This window comes from Oryctolagus cuniculus, chromosome 4 (assembly GCF_051225735.1).
Source record: "Oryctolagus cuniculus isolate XC-2025 breed Fujian yellow rabbit chromosome 4, ASM5122573v1, whole genome shotgun sequence".
Lineage (NCBI taxonomy): Eukaryota > Metazoa > Chordata > Mammalia > Lagomorpha > Leporidae > Oryctolagus > Oryctolagus cuniculus.
In genome coordinates, this window is record NC_142870.1 from 148,532,954 (window position 1) to 148,551,584 (window position 18,631).

The following is an 18,631-nucleotide window of genomic DNA, read 5'->3' on the forward strand; positions in this document are numbered from 1 at the left end:
GGAATTCCCATAATGCTTTACACACTGTTTATATATTTCTACATCAATTCCTCAAGGGCTGGAAGGCTGGGTTTAATTCTAAGAGTTTTGTGCAAGGGTCTATCACTTACTGGGCAGTGGGGAATGAAGATGAAGAGGAGGCTCCATCCTCCAGAGATCACACATTTGAACAAGCGGATGTTCAATGAAGACAGAGATACTTACTGCAGAATATATGATAAGTTTTCTGTAGCTCGGTGAATGGGTGACACTCTTCATGTGATTGAGGATTTCACTGACCAGGACACCTTAAAGGAGACAGATCAACAATGGAGCTGAACCAAATCTGGGCTTACACTTTAGTTTGTGAGTAAAGCTGGAGACTATCCCCACCCTGACTCAAGAAGGCATCTGCTATGTGTTAGGCAGCATGGTGAACATACATTATTTTTCACTGATTCTCAAGTCCATGCCTAGCTAAGGAAAGCTGAAGGCTAGAGGCATTCAGTGACTCACAGCCCGGTAAGGAGAGCCAGGCTGTGTGCCTGTACCCTACCCATGCCATACCATGTCAGATTTTGTTATGGCTTGAGGTATGAGGGTGGCCAATTTGGAATGAATTTTATATCATAAAAGACAAGTGTTAGCCAGTGATCTTGTCCAGAGATGACTGGAAATAGCAGAACAGCAGGTGGCTTCTCTATTCCTTCCCTTGCTTCTGCTCTCTGACAGTCAGACCTGTGCAGGCCATGGGCTGTTTTGTGTAGGCCAGGTCTCCAGGGGATCCCAACCAGGTATCACTGTTTGGGGGTAGCCAGCATCAACAGCTTTCACCTGAGGTATCTGCTTGTCTCTGATGGAGGAACACTTTTGCCCTTCATATGTGAAGGCCTAACTTGTTGCCGCTGAGTGGTGAAAGGCAAATGCACAACTCACAGTCTCCCTTCTATCTGTGGGCACTGAAGGCTATGTGTTTTACTATACGTGAGCTCTCCTGGCATGGGAATGGCCAGTGGTTTGGCTATGTTTGTTTTTGGTGATGAGCATTGATGTTAAGAGACTGACCATAATCCCAGATACTATGGTCCATGCAGCTATGGTGGGCTCAGAGCATCATAGCACCGAGTTACTGTGATAGGTACATAGGTGCAACATCTGAATGCCCCTCCCCCCAAGCTCATAAAATAGTGACAAAAGATAGGTCTATACATCAATAACTAGTACAGCAAAGGGTTGATTAGAGATGTAGGTGGTCTATTCTTTAGATCAGGCATTTCCTTGGCTGTGAATGGAAAGAGCTGGATGTTGCATCTCTAACAAGTTTAAATCTCTCTGTCCTGGAAAGCTTTTTAGGGAATTTGACTTGATCTTCAGCCAACATTGGAACTAAACTCTGTGGCCAAGTTTCTGGGAGTTATAATAGCTATCTGCAATCAGCAACCTGCCTATGGTCAACAGGTGCTTTTTGGTCAGCTGCAGGGTTACTAGTGAAAATGTGTTCTTGTTTCTGGATGGTCAGCTGCACTAATGAATATATGTGTTCTTGTTTCTGAAGTAACCAGGGGGTGACGATTATCCCCAGGTTCAGGTATATCAATATTGTTTTATAGGTGGGGGAACTAAGGCTCAGGAAGGCTAGCAATAAGTCCAAGATTATACAACTTGTAAGCAGAATCGGGTTTTGAACCCAGCACATTGAACTTCAAGCCTTTGTTCATAATCATTAGACCCCATTGTAGCAGAGAGTGTCTAAGTTCCCTGCTGAATCTTTTATTGATATGTACCACTCAGACAAAACCACTGATATGGAGATGTAAACATCATTCCTTCACAGCTGGACCCTAGCAAAGGTTGGCCAAGTTTTTCCGTGAAAGGCCAGAGCCTAAAGTGTTAGGCGTGAAAGGCCAGAGCCTAAAGAGTTAGGCTTTGTGGACCAGGATCTGCTGCCACCACTCAGCTCCATGTTTTATGACAGCATGAAAGAATCTGTAGACATCTGTAAATGAATGAGTGTGGCTGTGTTTCAATAAAACTTTATTTACAAAACCAGACCATGGGCTGGATTGAGTCTACAAGCAGTAGTTTGCCAACCCTGGTCTGGAGCAAGAAGTCTTCATTAACTGACATGACTGGCCCTTTATCCCTAAATTGGCCTCAGGGATATTATTTTTAGTGTGTGTATCTTTCAGAATAGTGCCACTCTTGACACTAAAGAAGGAATAAAAGTTCTGCCAAAGGTTGGAAAATGCTGGCCACAGTCCTGCTGTTCCCATGTTACTCTGTCACCCGGACAAAGCATGTTTCTGGGCAGGATCATGTGCAGATGTTTCATCATTTAACAAGCATGTAGCTGACACAGCTCCCTTGCCTAGCCAGAACTGAACAATGGACTGAGCTTGTGTTTTGGCAGAACCGTGCAAGAAGCAATCAACTGGCTCATTAGAGGCACTGAACTTCCTCCAAAAAGCAGTGGAGGTAAGTCCACACGGTTGCCAGCCTGGAATGTCTCAGGAAAGGGCTCCTGTAGACAGAATCTAGCTTACTACCCTCATCTGAGAGCAAACTGAGACTCAGCTTCCCCCATAAGGAATCTTCTAGTAGTAAAGGGGCTAGGAGGGGAAATAAGAACAAACTTCTAGGATAAAACATGTTTCTTATTCATGTGTAAACACCCTGCATCTAATATTAGATTATGGTCAATTACTGATTGGTATGGAGCATATTGGAATTCTAGTATGATGCAGGTTGGCAGGGCCTGATATTTCTTTGATTATTATTGTTGTTATTATTATTATTATTATTAATTAATCTATTTGAGAGGGAGAGAGAGAGAAAGAGATATCTCCCATTTACTGGTTCACTTCCAAATGCTCTCATCAGCTGTGGGTGAGCGCAGTCTGAGGCCAGGAGCAGGGAACTCAATCCAGGTCTCCTTTGTATGTGTCAGGTTCCCAAATTTGAGCCAGTCATCACCACTGCTTCCCAAGGTGCCCATTAGCAGGAAATTGGTTTCAGAAGTTAGAATGAAGATTTGAACCCAGGCACTTTGATATGAATGTCAGACTCCCAACTGCTTTCTTAACCCATTAAACCAAACAAGGATTTTTTTTTGCATTGCTTGAGGATTTTTTTTTTTTTTCATTTCCAGCCAGTTGCTAGGTGATGCTGATGTTGCTGGGCAATGGGCTGTATTTTGAGTAGTGAGGGGCTGGAAAAGAAATCAAGAGTCTCACCCAGCTTGGGACTGGGGCATGCTGCTGGCTTGGTGGGCAAGAATGAGGCTTGTGACTTATGTCGCCAACACAACACCCTTGGCATACTTTGCATTTAAGCACCTAAGACTGAACTTCTTCCCTGGGTACTGCTGTATATATAGTTTGGATCCATTCTGGTAGTTCCTCCAACACACTAGGTTCTGTCTAAGACTGCTCTCCAGATGTACTTCCTTTCTGAGAAGCTGAGTCTTGCTGCTCATGCCCTAATGTGGAGTATGGACTTGGGTGTTTCAATCGGGGCTGCCTCTGTGCTGTGCAAGCAGGACTTCTGCACAGCAGGTGCAACATCCTCACGTCCACTACTGACCACTCTCCTTAACTGTCAGCCCCAGCCGAATCTGCTCATCTCACATGAATTTGCTCCTGAGCATCTTGGTTTTATACCTCATGAGTGGCTCTCTTGGTTACAACCTGCCTCAATCTTATGCCTGATGTGCCACCCTGCTTTTCCAACTAGAACTGATTTCTCTTTTGGTTGATGATTTGATGATTTGAACTCTTTATGCAGCCCTGAGTGAACATCTCTGTCTATTTGCCTCACAAACAGGTAAATTTAAAAAAGAAAGAAAACTGGTCTAGGTCCCAGAATACTTTGCCTGTCTATTCTCTTGGGGTTCTGATGGACTTGTCCTGGTCTTGGAGTAAGCAGCATCTGGGAAAGGCTCAATTCCTGATGCAATTGTTCTAGCCTTCTTAAAACGTCTAGAATATATGAATCCATCTGACCTGAAATGTCTCCTGTGGTTTGAACTTTCATAATTATGTCAATCTGACATAGTAGACCCTCCTCTGCTCTTCATCCTCTGTGCTGACACCCCATCCCTAGATGCAGTGCCCACCCAACTACCCTCGCAGGCTCCACCATCTGTCCCTATTCTGTCAGGTCCTGGCTTCTTTCCTCCACTCACCTCTCCTGAGTACAAGCATCCAGCATCCCCTTGCCTGATTCTGTCTTCATTATTGCAGGGTGTCCTATGGTACAAGAGGCCATTTTCAAGGAAGAGACCTCACTGGGAAATAAATCTCAGCCCTTTTACAATTCCAACAGGAAAATTCAAACCTTTTCATAAATTTGTCATTTTCAACATATATCAATTTACAATGCATAATTACCCTATATTTTATCAACTTGAACAGTGGCCACTACTCAGGGTTTTAGGGAAATGGGCCATTTCTGTCATACCTCCTACTTGATACATTCATCCTGTAGGCCACAAGACACAGCTGGTTTTCATGGGGCTTGAACAACAATGCTTAACATTTTTTATCTAAAAAGTATGGGAAGGATCACTTAGCTTTGTTCCACAGCTTTCCTTTTTCCAGAATGGAAAACTAAGGCTCAGAGTAGGTAAAAATGAGGCCCAAGTGCTTGTATTTTGTCCCAGGTGCTGCTTGTTTGGCGCCTTTTGAATACACGGAGGCACTGTACCTCTTTCTGTCTATGAAGTAGGCATTATCCTCACTCCTGTTTTGTAGAATGAAAACTGCTGCAGAGTCATTAAATGGCCTGTCTGAGGTCACATGGCTGAGGTACAGGACCAGGACTCAGCCCCAGATCAGCCAACCACAAGTCCAGAAAGTTCCTCACATCTCTTTGGTACTTACCACCCTGGAGCCTAGATTTCTCCTTCTGTTTGTGAATTCCATAGAGGGACAGCAGGGACAATTCAGATAATTCTCTCAACTTGGTCATGGTCTCCTTCGTGGCCCAGGAAGGTAAAGTGAAATTGTGAACACTCTAGTAAAGAAGGAAAAACACATGCATTTTTATTCAAGGCTGTTCTCTCTGTTGACTTTTGAAATCCTCTTTCACCTCATAAGAGCTACTAGGGACAGTCTTTCTTGTTCTGCCATAGCTGTCCAAGAAAACTCCTTACTGTGGGTTGGGCATTTGGTGCAGGGTTAAGATGCTGCATTGGATATTCCCACAGCATATTAGAGTACCTGAGTTAAAGCCCTGGCCTGGCTTTCAATTCCAGCATCTTGCTAATGCACACTGTGGCAGTAGTGGTGGCTCAAGTACTTGGGTCCCTGCCTTTCATGTGGGAGACTCAGATAGAATTCCCAGCCCCTGGCTTTGGGCTGGCCTACTCTTAGTTACAACAGAAATTTGGGGAATTAATTGGCAAATGAAAGACTGGTCTCTCAAATAAATAAAGACATACCATTTTTAAAAAGGGAATGCTTTCTATTGTGTTGTTGATTTTCAGAAGAAAAAATTACAAAAATGAATTGCCCTTTCCCACCAAGTCTGTAGTTTTTGGCTGAACTCCAGGTCAGTGAGTGATTATATTTTGCAGAGCAAGGATACAGTAGGGCAAGGATGTACCTCCTTCTTTCATGAAAGCTTTAGAAATCTCTCCCTGTGCCTGTGGAGAAGCTGAAGGTTGACAGGGCTAGGAGATACTTTCTCAGCCAGCGTTGTGGTGCCGCAGGTTAAGAAGATGTTGGCAAAGATGGCCTCCCATATCAGAGTACTGGTTCAAATCCTGGCTGCTCCATTTCTGATCTAGCTCTCTGCTAATGCACCTGGGAAAGCAGCAGGAGATGGCCCAAGTACTTGGGCCCCTGCCACCTTCGTATGAGACCTGGATGGAGTTCCAGGCTCCTGACTTTAGCCTGGCCCAATCCTGGCTGTTATAATCACCTGGGGAGTAAACTAGTGGATGGAAGATTTCTATGTCACTCTGCCTTTCAAAATTAAATACATATTTTTTTTTAAAAAAAGATATTTCATCAAAAGCTGGGTGAGCCACATGGGAGGCCAGTTAGGACAGGCAGTGCATTTCTGGGGCATTTAATAATATACACCCACCCCCTCACCTTCTAGCTCACTGACTTCTGGGAATGGCTGCACCGTGCACCCAGTAAGTACTTGGTAAACATTTATTAAATAGTTGAATAAATTACCAGCAGGGCAGCTAGAGACCTGCCAATATTTTTTCCCTGTTATGGAGGCAGTGGGAGAGAAGAAGAGGGAAAGAACCACAGTGAAATGACTTACGCCGGCGCCACAGCTCAATAAGCTAATCCTCTGCCTAGCGGCGCCGGCACACCGGGTTCTAGTCCCAGTCGGGGCACTGGATCCTGTCCCGGTTGCCCCTCTTCCAGGCCAGCTCTCTGCTGTGGCCCAGGAGTGCAGTGGAGGATGGCCCAAGTGCTTGGGCCCTGCACCCCATGGGAGACCAGGAGAAGCACCTGGCTCCTGGCTTTGGATCAGCGCGGTGCACCGGCCGCAGCATGCCGGCCGCGGCGGCCATTGGAGGGTGAACCAACAGTAAAGGAAGACCTTTCTCTCTGTGTCTCTCTCTCACTGTCCACTCTGCCTGTTTAAAAAAAAAAAAAAAAAAAAAGGAAATGACTTACAGAGGAAATAAGGGAGAGACATGGAAAGGTTGTCATATTATGGAGTAGCTCAGACCAAAGTGTAGGAATGAAGAAAAAATACCAAAGGGAGAACTAAAATGTGGGCACTTGTTGCCACTCAGTGGCCCTAACAAGGCTTGCAAATCTTTACTGAAGCAGAGGCTGATGATAAAGGGAAAATGCTGGGAGGATGCTGTGTGGTTTGGACAATTACCTCTCCCGTGGCAATTGAGAAAGAAATAGCAACTAAGGTACCTGCTTCCCCTGACACTAGTGATGATCTTGGAATCAGAAGTAGACACAGTCAGAGGTGTGGGGCCAGAATTTTGCCCCAGCACCAGTGAAGTGCTTTGGAAAATTCGGGTAGAGAAAAGTTCTTTTACCCAGAAGGTGGAGCAGGGTGGCTAAAAAGCAACCACAGTAGTAATTCTATCGAATTCTTCTACCAAGGGTACTTAGAAGCATCATGCAATCAATTGCAACAGCCTGTCTGCAGTTGGATTGAATATTTCTATATCCAGAAATCAGTTAATTTTCTGTGTAATTACATTGACTTTTCCATTAAAATCCATGACATGAGTTCAGCATTCCTGAGTGACTGCAAAATAAATGAGTGGCCCTATATAGAAGAAAAACTACTTTGCTCACAATTTTCTAAAGGATGAAAATAAAAATAATGGAAAGAGAAGAAGTCAGGATTTTCAAGTTTATATAAGGAAGCCTTGAACTATGTTTCAATGTCTAAGAAAGTTTAACATCTGTAAAAAAGCAAAAGGAAAAGCATTCATCTGTTAGAATCATTCATAAAATCTTTAAAATTTTTTCCTACTTACCTCACAAAATAGAGGGTCATAGACTCTACTCCATATTCCAAAAAGGTCTTGGCCATGAAATCCTGAAAGTGTTGGCAAAGTTTCTATAAAATCCTGAAATACAAACAGAAAAAAAAAAAACTTTCTACTTCAAGGCTTCTCAGGTTGGGCACTCTTGACGTTTTGGGCTAGGTAATTCTTTGTCTTTGGCTGCCCTGTGCATTGCAGGGTGTTTATCTGTCTTTTGGCCTCCTCTGACAGATGTTAGCAGCACTCCTATTCTCACAGTTGTGATGGCCCAGTCTTCGCTAAATGCTCTTTGGGAGGCCCAGCCAGCCCTGTTGAGAACCTGTGTTCCTCAGGGAAAAGTGCATCAGTGATATTGATGCCAACCAGACAATGCCACACACACTACATGATCATCTCCCTTGATTACATTAAAATGCAGATAACTGCTGCTTAGTACCACATGTTCCTGGTTTGTGCTGAAATCATTCTGAAGGGCAGTCCTAGAAGTAGGTGAGCTGTAACTGAAGTGGTTCAGTGCCCAAATGGCTGCAACAGCTGGAGCTGGCTGATCTGAAGTCAGGAGCCAGGAGCTTCTTTCAAGTCTCTCACGTGGGTACAGGAGCCTAAGGACTTGGGCCACCTTCTACTGCTTTCCCAGGCCATAGCAGAGAGCTGGATCAGAAGTGGAGCGGCCAGGACTCAAACCGGCATCCACATGGGATGCCAGCACTGCAGGTGGCGGCTTTACCCGCTATGTCACAGTGCCAGGCCTCTCACTATGTTCTCTTATTCTTGACCATCAGGATAGTGACACTCAGGGTTCTCTGACTGCAATGCACACCCTGGAGGCAGTAGGTGATGGTCCAAGTAGTTAGGTTCTTGCCACCCATGTGGGAAACCTGGACTGAGTTCCTGGCTTCTGGCTTTGACCTGGCTCAGTTCCGACTATTGTGGACATTCAGGAAGTGAATCAGTGGATGAGAGCTCTATGTCTGTATGTCTCTCTGCCTCCCAAATAAGTGAAAAATAAAGTTATTTCAAAATTGGGAGCTTGAGGGGCCAGCGTTGTGGCGTAGCAGGTAAGGTAACCACTTTAGATGCCAGCATCCTATTAGGCTACCAGTTTGTGTCCCAGCTGCTCCACTTCTGGCCCAGCTCTCTGCTGATGGCCTGGGAAGGGCAGAAGATGGCCCAAGTACTGGAACCCCTGCTACCCTTGTGGGAGACCTAGAAGAGGCTCCGGGCTCCTGGCTTTGACCAGGCCCAGTGCTGCCATTGCGACCATCTGGGGAGTGAACCAGTTGGTGAAAGATCTCTCTCTCTCTCTCTCTCTCTTCCTCTCTCTGTAACTCTTTCGAATAAATGAATAAATCTTTAAAAATGAGGAGCTTGATTTGAGAAATATAATGATTCAATGTTAGCAAATCTATGAAGATAATTAGTAATAGTAATTGGCCCAAGGAAAGAAATAACTAGAATATTTAATCTTTTAAAAGTTCTTTTTTAATATTTTAACAACCCATATTGATTTAAAGAAACACTCAAGAGCAGCATTGTGGCACAGTTGGTTAGCTGCCACCTGCATTGCTAGCATCCCACATGTGTACTGGTTGGAGTCCCAGCTGCTTTACTTTTGATCTAGTGCCCTGTTAATGTGCCTGGGAAAGCAGTGGAAGATGGCCCAGGGACTTGGAACCCTGCACCCATGTGTAACCTGGATGGAGTTCCAAGCTCTTGACCCAGTACTGGCAGTTGTAGCGATTTAGGGAGTGAACCAGCTGATGGAAGATATCTCTCTCTTCCTCTTTGTCTCTCCCTCTCACTCTGCAACTCTTTCAAATAAATGAATTTTTTTAAAAGAAACAAACAAAAGAGAATTAGACATCCTATTAAAGAATTCAATGAAAATGTATTTCTTTGGGTTTAAATGCCAGCATGCTTAATAAAGAAAAATGTCTGAAATGAGGAATGAGAGAAGGAAGCCAAGTATAACAGTGTACTATGTGTAATAATCAATGCCAACCAACCAAGAAAGAAATCAGAAATTGGAAAACTAGAGATGAACCATTATTATTTGCAGATATTGTAAACCTGGAACAAACAATAAAAATATAAAGACATTTAAGAAGAAAACCCTAAATACTCTTTGAGTCAAGAACAAGTAGGGAAACATAATATATTCTTGGAAAGAAAGACACAACATTGAAAAGCTGTAAATTCTTCCAGGATGATTTTATAAAGTTAAAATGCCAATGAAAGTACTAAAAATTTTAAAAAGTACTTTTGGAGTTAGATGAGCTTACTTACAAATCTAAAGTATAGAAATGAAAACTCAGAAAAAATAGAGCACTGAGGTATTGCTAGTCCTTTAGATAGTAAAGCATGATACGAAGTCTTGGTAATAAAAACTATGGTTTGAAATAATAAGAACAATTAAATATAGAATAAAAAGTCCAGGGGTGAGCTTTTGGTGCAGTGGTTAAAACATTGCTCAGGATACCTGCATCTCATATCCGAATGCCTGGGATCGAGTCCTGCTTCTGCTTCTGATCCAGCTTCCTGCTAATATGCACCCTGGAAGGCAGCAGATGATGGCTCAAGTACTTGATCCCCTGCCACCCATGTAGGAGACCCAGATGTAATTTCCAGTTCCTGGCTTCAGCCTGGCACAGCCTCTGCTGTTGCAGGCATTTGGGGAGTGAGCCAGAAGATGGAAGATCTCACCTTCTTGTTCTTTCAAATAAATTAAAAAAATAATAACTAAACTTTAAATAAAAATTTATAGGAAAAAGAAAACCAAGAATCCAAAAGAAAAACAGTCTAGGAAATGCAATGGCATTTAAGTAGGTGAAGGTACTCAAGCTGACTCATAAAGTTCTATAGTACAGCAGTGGTCTTCTTGTCTGATTCCTTGTTTCAGAGGGGACACCTGTGGTGATGTTTTTCACTTAGCAGAGTGGCAAAGAGCCCAAAGTTATCCATGCACTGCTGGCAGGACTGTAGACTAGTAGGCACCCTTGTTTAGGCCTGCTAGAAGTGGAAATTGGTCTAACCTCTTTGGAGGGTAATTTGGTAATATTTCAGATGGACCTAGAATTTTTATTTCTTGGATGTTATCCCAAAGACTTCCTTGTGAAATTATTTAGATGCACAGGGGTTCGCATAGACTTGTGTCAAGAAACAAAAGATTGGAAATCACATCTCCATCAATAGGGGCTGGTTAAATAAATTGTGCTATAATTTGTAAAAAAAAAAAAAAAAAAAAAGAAGAAAGAAAAGAATGAATGAGGAATTCTTTTATGCATAGTTATAGAAATACTTAAAAATATTTTACTATATGAAAAACACAACGTGCCCAACTCTGTGTGACACACCTCTGTGTGACACAAAGGGAAACTATCATCATGCATTGTGCTTGTCTGAATAGACATAAAGAAACTGGAAGACTATCCAAGAAAATCATGCCAGGGGGGATGTGTGGGGTCATGGAGAGACTTTCCATTATATTTCCTTTGATATTTTTCAATGGTTAGACTGTAGAAATGTATTACTGATTCAAAAGATTATTTTTAATGCACATTCTATCTTATATACAGTCTTGAAAAGGGCTATTTCACAAAGAAACATAGAAACAAAAAACATTATCTTTAGTATACGAAGTCCATAGTCCCAGCTCTCAGCCTCAATAAGGCAGGTGATTTCAGACTTGCATTTATTTTTATCCAGCCAATTATTTATGTGTGGCTCCTGCCAGGGAGTTCAGTGTTTGCAAAGGATTGGTTTCTCTATTGGTCTGTAGCCCTGTATAAGGATATGGATCAGTGGTGATCTCTCATGAAAGGTTCTAGCACATTGCTATAACCAGTCATACTCATCCCACGCTTTTTAATAAATGAAAGCCTTAGTCCTGGTCTTGGCCCTCATGCTCTTTACATCACCAACCTTGTAAGGTTGCAGCCTCTTCTGGAATTCCTCCGATTGCAAAGTCTCGCTTTGAAGTTCTTGAAAACGAGGGCAGTTTCTGAAAGGCAGGTACAGCAACTGAGGATGACAGGAAAACCGTAAAAGCTTTGTTAGTCAGCAGCACTTGGCTAAATAAGCTGCAGTGAAATGTGAGGCCTCATTAGGTCCAAAGTGGCCTTAACAAAAGATTAAAATGGGTTTTGAACTGAATGAAAATTCTACAATTAGGGGAGGAGGGGCTGGGGAGAGACAAATGGTGTGCAGAACTGAAATCTTTTATTATTTTTTTTTCCCCTCTCTCGAACTCGTGTGCACAGGGCTGTGCTGTTGGTGAATGCTCACACTTCCTGGTTTTCCAGGTGGATAACTTTTCTTGCCTGTCCCCAACTCCTTTCATTTCTAGCACTAAGTGTGCAGCTGTGCACACATTCAGCCCCACCCCCAGCCCCCTGACTATGGAGAAATATGTAGGAGGCTCCAGAAGGAATCTTAGGAGATCCATTGACCCCTCATTGTTTCAGTGATGACAAGTTTGCTGACTGTTAAAAAAGGGGTACATATTAACAGTGCTGAAAAATACCCTTAATTAATACGAGAGGCAGGCATTTGGCACATGGTTGAGATGCTGCTGGAGATACCTATATTCCATATGGCACTGTCTGGGATTGAGTTCCACCTCTGCTTCCAATCCAGCTTCCTGCTAATGAGCGCCCCAGGAGGCAGTGTATGATGGCTCAAGTATTTGGGCCCTGCCGCCACATGGGAAACCCAGATGGAGTTCCTGGCTCCTGGCTTTGGTCTGCAGCCCTGGGAGGCAAAGGTAATGACTCAATCAGCTGGGGCTTGCCACCCATGTGGGAGAATCCAGTGAATTCCTGGTTCCTGACCTAGCTCCAGCCATTGTTTCTCTCTGGAGAGTGAACTAGCAAATGAAAGATCTCTTTCTATCTCTCTGCCTTTCAAATATAAAATAATAAATACATAAAAAAATGGGAAACAAGCCTACAACTTAATATGAAGACAAAGTGATCACCGTAAAACAAGTTTAAATTTGACCATCTCTTGAAGTTTTACTGTGATCCCAAGCTTATTTTGCTGCTCTTAATTTCTATCTGTGCTGCATTTCCAGTCCTTGGTGGACATCACTATTTGGAAGTTTCTTTTCTTCCTCAAATGTAACATTTACACAGCTGAACTCAACTTCTTCATTTTTAACCAATTCTCTACTTTCGCCAGTGGCTAAATTTATCAACCTGCTAACTAGGGCAATCACTTTCTTTTGTTTGCTTTCTAAGTATCCAGATATTCTTCATCCTGCTTGTCCCCTCCCTGCCAAGCCATCATAACCTCTGTGTCAACTACTGTCAGAGCGCCTATCTGTTCAATCTTGGTCTACTCTTTCTGCCTTCACAACTCATTCTCCACACAGCAGCTACACTAATCTTTTCTATTTTTTATTTATTTAAAGTTTTTTTGTTTATTTATTTATTTAAAGGCAGAGTCACAGAAAGGCAGAGGCAGAGAGCTCTTCCATCTACGGGTCCACTCCCCAAATGACTGTAATTGCTGGAGCTGGGCTGATCCAAAGCCAGGAGCCAGGAGCTTCTTCTGGATTTCCCCCATGGCTGCAGGGCCCCAGGCACTTGGGCCATCTTTTGCTGCTTTCCCAGGCACATTAGCACAGAGCCAGACAGGAAATGGAGCAGCTGGGACTCGTACTGGTGCCCATAAGGGATGTTGGCACTGCAGGTGGCAGCCTACCCACTATACCACAGTGCTGGTCCCCCATCTTTATTTTTTAAACACTAACCTTTTTTAAAGCATCAATAAGAACATGTCAGTTGGTGGTTCACAATCATCATTGTTTTTCCATTTTTCTTGGAGTAAAATCTAAACTCACTAGTGTGGCCTCTGAGAGGTTCCACAGCTTACATGATGTGACCCTGAGAAATCTTGGTGTCTTCTCCTGCCATCGAACCTGCACCCAACCCTCCCCAGCAGCACTGAGGGCATTCTTGTTCTCTGCCCCTTACACACGATTTTCAGGGCCCCAGCCTGGAGTACCCCCACCACTAACCCCCAGACCTGCTCTTCAGCCATCATGCCTGTCACTATCATATTAACTTGATTTATTTCCTTCAAGGAAGTCAACATCCTCTAAAATCACTTTATTTATTTATCTCTTTATTATCCATTCCCCATAAAAATAAAGTCAATGAGAGCCAGGATGCTATATTGCTCATCTGCTGTCTCATTAACACCTAGAACAGGACTAGGCTTATTAGTAGGTACTCAGAAAAGATTGATTTTTTTAAAGTTCCTTCTTGTCACTTCAGATTTTTGTTTAAAGTTTGCTTATTTAATTTATTTGAAAGGCAGAGTGAGGAGAAGGAAGACGAGGGGGAGGAGAAGGAGGAGAGGAGAGAGAATCTTCTATTCACTGGCTCACTCCCCAAAGACCCTACAATACCCAGGGCTGGGCTGAAGCCAGAAGCCAGAAGCCAGAAGCCAAGAACTCCACTTGGGTCTCCCACATGGGTGTCAGGGACCAAAGTACTTAAGCTGCCTTCTTCTGTCTCCCAGAGTATGCATCAGCAGGAAGCTGGATCAGAAGCAGAGGCAGGACTTGAATCCAGACACGGCTTAACCCACTGTACCACAATGTCCATCCTCATTTCTGATTTGGGGTGTCACCTTGCATTCCTTCCTCTAATACCTTTGACCATGGAATTTCAGGCTTCTTTTCCTCATTCCTGAACTGTGTAAACAGTTACTCTCTGAGGCCCCAGCATGTCTTCCTGCTAAGCCATTGTCTGGCAGATGCCTCAAAGCACCACTCCCTGGTGTGTGTGATGCTGAAGAACACAGACATTCATGAAGGGTCCACTCATGTGCACTGCCTTCAGTCCAAATTTCCCTGCATTGCTTTCAGGTTTTTCCCCAGGAGAAATTATATTGTTGAGGGAATAAGCAGATGGCTGTTCATTAAAAGGCTGTGCTTCTATGTAGTGACTTAACCTTTCAAACTGTGTTTTCCCACCCACCCACAAACTGAATCAGGTTGCAAATCAAAAGAATAATAACCTAGGGGGCTGGAGCTGTGCTATAGTAGGTTAAGCCTCAGCCTGCAGCGTCAGCATCACCTATGGGCACCGGTTTGTGTCCCAGCTGTTCCACTTTCGATCCAGCTCCCTGCTGGTGGCCTGGGAAGGGAGCAGAAAATGGCCCAATTCCTTGGGCCTCTGCACCCACGTGGGAGACCTGGAAGAAGCTCCTGGTTCCTGGCTTCAGATCAGCCCAGCTCTGGCCATTGTGGCCAGTTGAGGAGTGAACAGCAGATGGAAGACCTCTCTCTCTGTCTCTCCCTTCCTCTGTCTGTAATTCTGCCTCCCAAATAAGTAAGTGAAAAAATCTAAAAACACACACACACACACACACACACACAAACAATAACCTAAATATCTGTCCAGAGTTTTGCTGTTTACAACATCTTTTCCATCCTTCAACTAACTTGGCTTTCACAGATCCCAGGGAGGATCTGTGGGGTCTGCTGTTGCCATTTAGCAGAAAAGGAAGCTGAGGGAAAGGTGGGGAGGTTACTCAAGGTTATCTGGGTGCGTCTCAAACTGCTAGTTGGCTCAGACCTAGGTCCTCCAGCTTAAAATCAGCCCATCTTCTAACATCACACTGGCCTTCTTTCAGTCTCAAGATTTCCTTCTGGGGGCTGGTGCTGTGATGTAGCAGGTAAAAGCCGCTGCCTGCAATGCAGGCATCCCATATGGCCACCGGTTTGTGTCCCAGCTGCTCCACTTCTGATCCAGCTCTCCATTAAAAGAAGGCAGTAGAAGATGGCCCAAGTCCTTGGGCTCTGCACCCGAATGGGATAACCAGAAGTTCTTGGCTCCTGGCTTCGGATCGGCGCAGCTCCAGCTGCTGTGAACTACCAGATGGGGGACCTCTCTATCTCCCTCTCCTTCTCTCTCTGTGTAACTCTAACCTTCAAATAAATAAATAAATAAATTTTTTTTAAAAAAATCATTGCCCTCTTGAAGCTCCATATCCATGTGGGTCTTGCTCTCTCAATTCCTCCAGCACATATGGTTTGCATTTGAAATCATTGTCCGCTCTTTAGTGCTGTGTTCCACAAGTCTCACATATGCAAATCTTTCTTCAGACAGACTACAAATTAGAGAAGAAACTTGGCCTCACAGTGCCTGTATTTCTCTACAACATTCAGCAGTTCAGCATAGCTCTGGAAGTAATCTGGTACTGACTGATCTAGTTATTCTTAATTGAGTTCACAGAGGATTTTTCCACCTTAGTGAGTAGGTAGTTGGAAGCCATAGGTAGATAATCTTGCTTGCTTCTCTTTCTCTCTCCCTTGTTCTGTTTCTCTCTTCCTCTTCTAATAGCACCTGTATTCTCTTTCCTGTGTAACTAAATTGGGATCTTTCAGGATTATGGGTTAAATAGTTATTGGGTCTACACTGGCGGATTTTGCCAAAAGTCGACAGAGTAGCTGACCAAAGTGTATGATGATCTGAGGAGAAATTCAGTTTCTACTTGCTCTTGACTAGGGCTCTCCTTGTTTTACATTGTCTTTTGCATCTTTTTAAAAGAAAGAATTAGTCTCTCAGTATACTGACCCGATCTTCAGACAGGGGGACTGTGTGCACTGGGATGGGTTGCCAGAGTAGGCTGGGATTCCAGATTCTGGGGCCCTCTGGGGGAAACAGGGCTGCAAGATTTGTCATAGCACTCATCAAAGTCCGGTCAACGTCTGTGCTACGAACATAAACCTAGAGTGGGAAAACCAAAACAGAAGCCAACTTAAAGGAAATTTGCTTTCCTGTGGAGCTGTCAGGGTATTAGAGAAAAAAGCAGACACCCACACTAAAATATTAGCACATATGTGGTAATATCATAATAATACTCTTTATGAAATGAACAATATTATGAGTATATCATGGTACAAAGTAACCCAGCAGGCAATGGTTGCACTGACGAATGAGACCGTTAAGTGTAGGCTACTTGCCAAGCCAAAGTAGTTACATAGGTATCTTTGAACTGGTTCATATTCATAACATTTTAGGAACAGTATAATTGTATAAAGAGAGGTACATTTGTAAATAAGATCTCTGACTTGTGTAAGTTCCTTAGAAAATAAGCAAAGGGCTGACACTGTGGCATAGTAGGTAAAGCTGCCACCTGCAGTGCCAACATTCCATATGGGTGCCGGTTTAAGTTCTGGCTGCTGCTCTTCCAATCTAGCTCTCTGCTATGGCCTGGGAAAGCAGTAGAAGATGGCCCAAGTCCTTGGGCCCCTGCACCCATGTGGGAGATCCAGAAGAAGCTCCTGGCTCCTGGCTTTGGATCGTTTCAGCTATGGCTGTGGAGGCCATTTGGGGAGTGAAGCAGCAGATGGAAGATATATTTCTCTCTCTATCTCTTTCTTTCTGCCTTTCAAATAAATAAATCTTTAAAAAAAAAAACAAAGAAAGTAAAATAAGTGCTTTTATATATGCAGAATTGTTTTTGTTTTCTCACGGTCAAGGTTTCACTACTTGCCTGTTCGTGATTATAGGACTCATTCAAGAATCTTCCATATCTTTTCCTTATATGCTCTCCAAGTTCATAATGCTGCTCCATACCAAGCTATAGGAAGAAATAGAAACAAAAGTTACTGAAAGCAACTTTTATGAAACAGAATCATAAAAAGCTGTCTCCTCTCTCCTCGTTATATGTGTAGGGTGAACAGTGTGCTTAATAATTCCATAATACTAACACATACTTAAATGGAAACAAGAAGAGAGGTGTTATTTTGAGCCACTATTCCTTAAGGAAACTTGTTCATTTTTATTAGCACTTAATATTTAGCCTTGCACACAAAAGGTGCCTAGTTGATACCAATGATACTGCTCTCATTTAAGTAAATTGTTCACCTCTATGGGTAACAATGGGATCCTGTCTGTAAGAACATTCAAAAGGATGGGATGACCACTTGCTGGGGATTTTGTAGCAGAAGTTCAACAATCTAATGAGGTGGGGCTAGATGAATTTGGAGGTCTCTTTTAACTTCAGGGTACAATAATCTTCACAGTTGGTTTTTGCCTGGTCCATAAAAAGTTAGCACCTGTTACTTAGAGTGTGGTCTGTGGATTGGCAGTATTGGCATCACTTGAGAGCATGTTAGAAAGCAAATTCTTGGGTTTTACCTGTGACTTGTTGAACCAGAATCTTTAAGGGTGGTGCTCAGGAATCTGTTGTTTATAAGCTCCTGATGGGCAGTAAGTCAGAGACTGCATTGGCTCAGTAGTAAATTATTTGAGGTGCTTCTTTTTTTTAAAGATTTTTAATTTTTTTTTTAAATTTATTTGAAAGAGTAACAGAGAGAGGTACAGACAGAGAGAAGTCTTCCATCTGCTGGTTCACTCCCCAGATGGTAGCAACGGCTGGAGCTGCACCAATCTGAAGCCAGGAGCTAGGAACTTCTTCCGGGCCTCCCACGGGTGTGCAGGGGCCTGGGCCATCCTCCACTGCTATCCCAGGCCATAACAGAGAGCTGGATTGGAAGAGGAGCAGCCAGGACTAGAACTGGTGTCCATATGGGATGCCGGTGCTTCAGGCCAGGGCTTTAACCCAGTGAGCCACAGTGCCGGCCCCTGAGGTGCTTCTTGAAATGCGGATTCCTTGGCCTCTCTCCCAGAGACTCTGGCTCATCAGTTCCTGAGTGGGATCCCAGAAATTGCATTTTAGCAAGTACTTCTCCCCTCCCCAATGATTCAGATGCAGGTAGTAGATCACCATGATTTGAGAAACATTATATTCCAGTTTAACTTTAATCCAGAGCCTTGTGAGAGCTCAAGGAGTTAGAAAGGATGCAGTCACCTTGACCACTTCTTGATCTCACTTGCTGGTTTGCTTGTCGGTCTTGGCCACCACTGTCATCATGTCCCACCTACGATAGGGATGAAGTGGGAAAAGGAGCAATGCCCTGGGGAGTTAAAGAAGCAGGTGCTTTGGGTCTGTGTTTTAACTTACAGCTGACTTTGAAGAAATGGGCATCTATATATAGAACAGTTGTTTTCAATCTGTAGAGTGCACAGAAGGACCGCGAACAGTCATTAAAACACAGATGTCTAAGGCTGGTGCCGCAGCTCACTAGGCTAATCCTCCACCTTGCGGTGCCAGCACACCGGGTTCTAGTCCCAGTCGGGCGCCGGATTC

The 18,631-nt window shown here is 43.6% G+C and overlaps 1 protein-coding gene and 1 long non-coding RNA gene across 2 annotated transcripts in view; one reads left to right on the forward strand and one right to left on the reverse strand.

Moving 5' to 3' along the window:
* LOC149127167 (uncharacterized) overlaps positions 1–18,631 on the forward strand; it is a 93,408-nt gene that overhangs the window by 63,377 nt on the left and 11,400 nt on the right. The window lies entirely within an intron of this gene.
* The window catches only part of ACP3 (acid phosphatase 3), a 58,878-nt gene that overhangs the window by 25,490 nt on the left and 14,757 nt on the right, over positions 1–18,631 (reverse strand). The window contains exons 3-8 of the mRNA XM_002722062.6: positions 16,973–17,059; positions 16,051–16,203; positions 11,384–11,482; positions 7,454–7,546; positions 4,860–4,992; positions 205–287 (exon numbers count right to left, since the gene is read on the reverse strand). Coding sequence (XP_002722108.4) covers positions 205–287; positions 4,860–4,992; positions 7,454–7,546; positions 11,384–11,482; positions 16,051–16,203; positions 16,973–17,059 — 648 coding nt within the window. The remainder of the gene's footprint in view (positions 1–204; positions 288–4,859; positions 4,993–7,453; positions 7,547–11,383; positions 11,483–16,050; positions 16,204–16,972; positions 17,060–18,631) is intronic.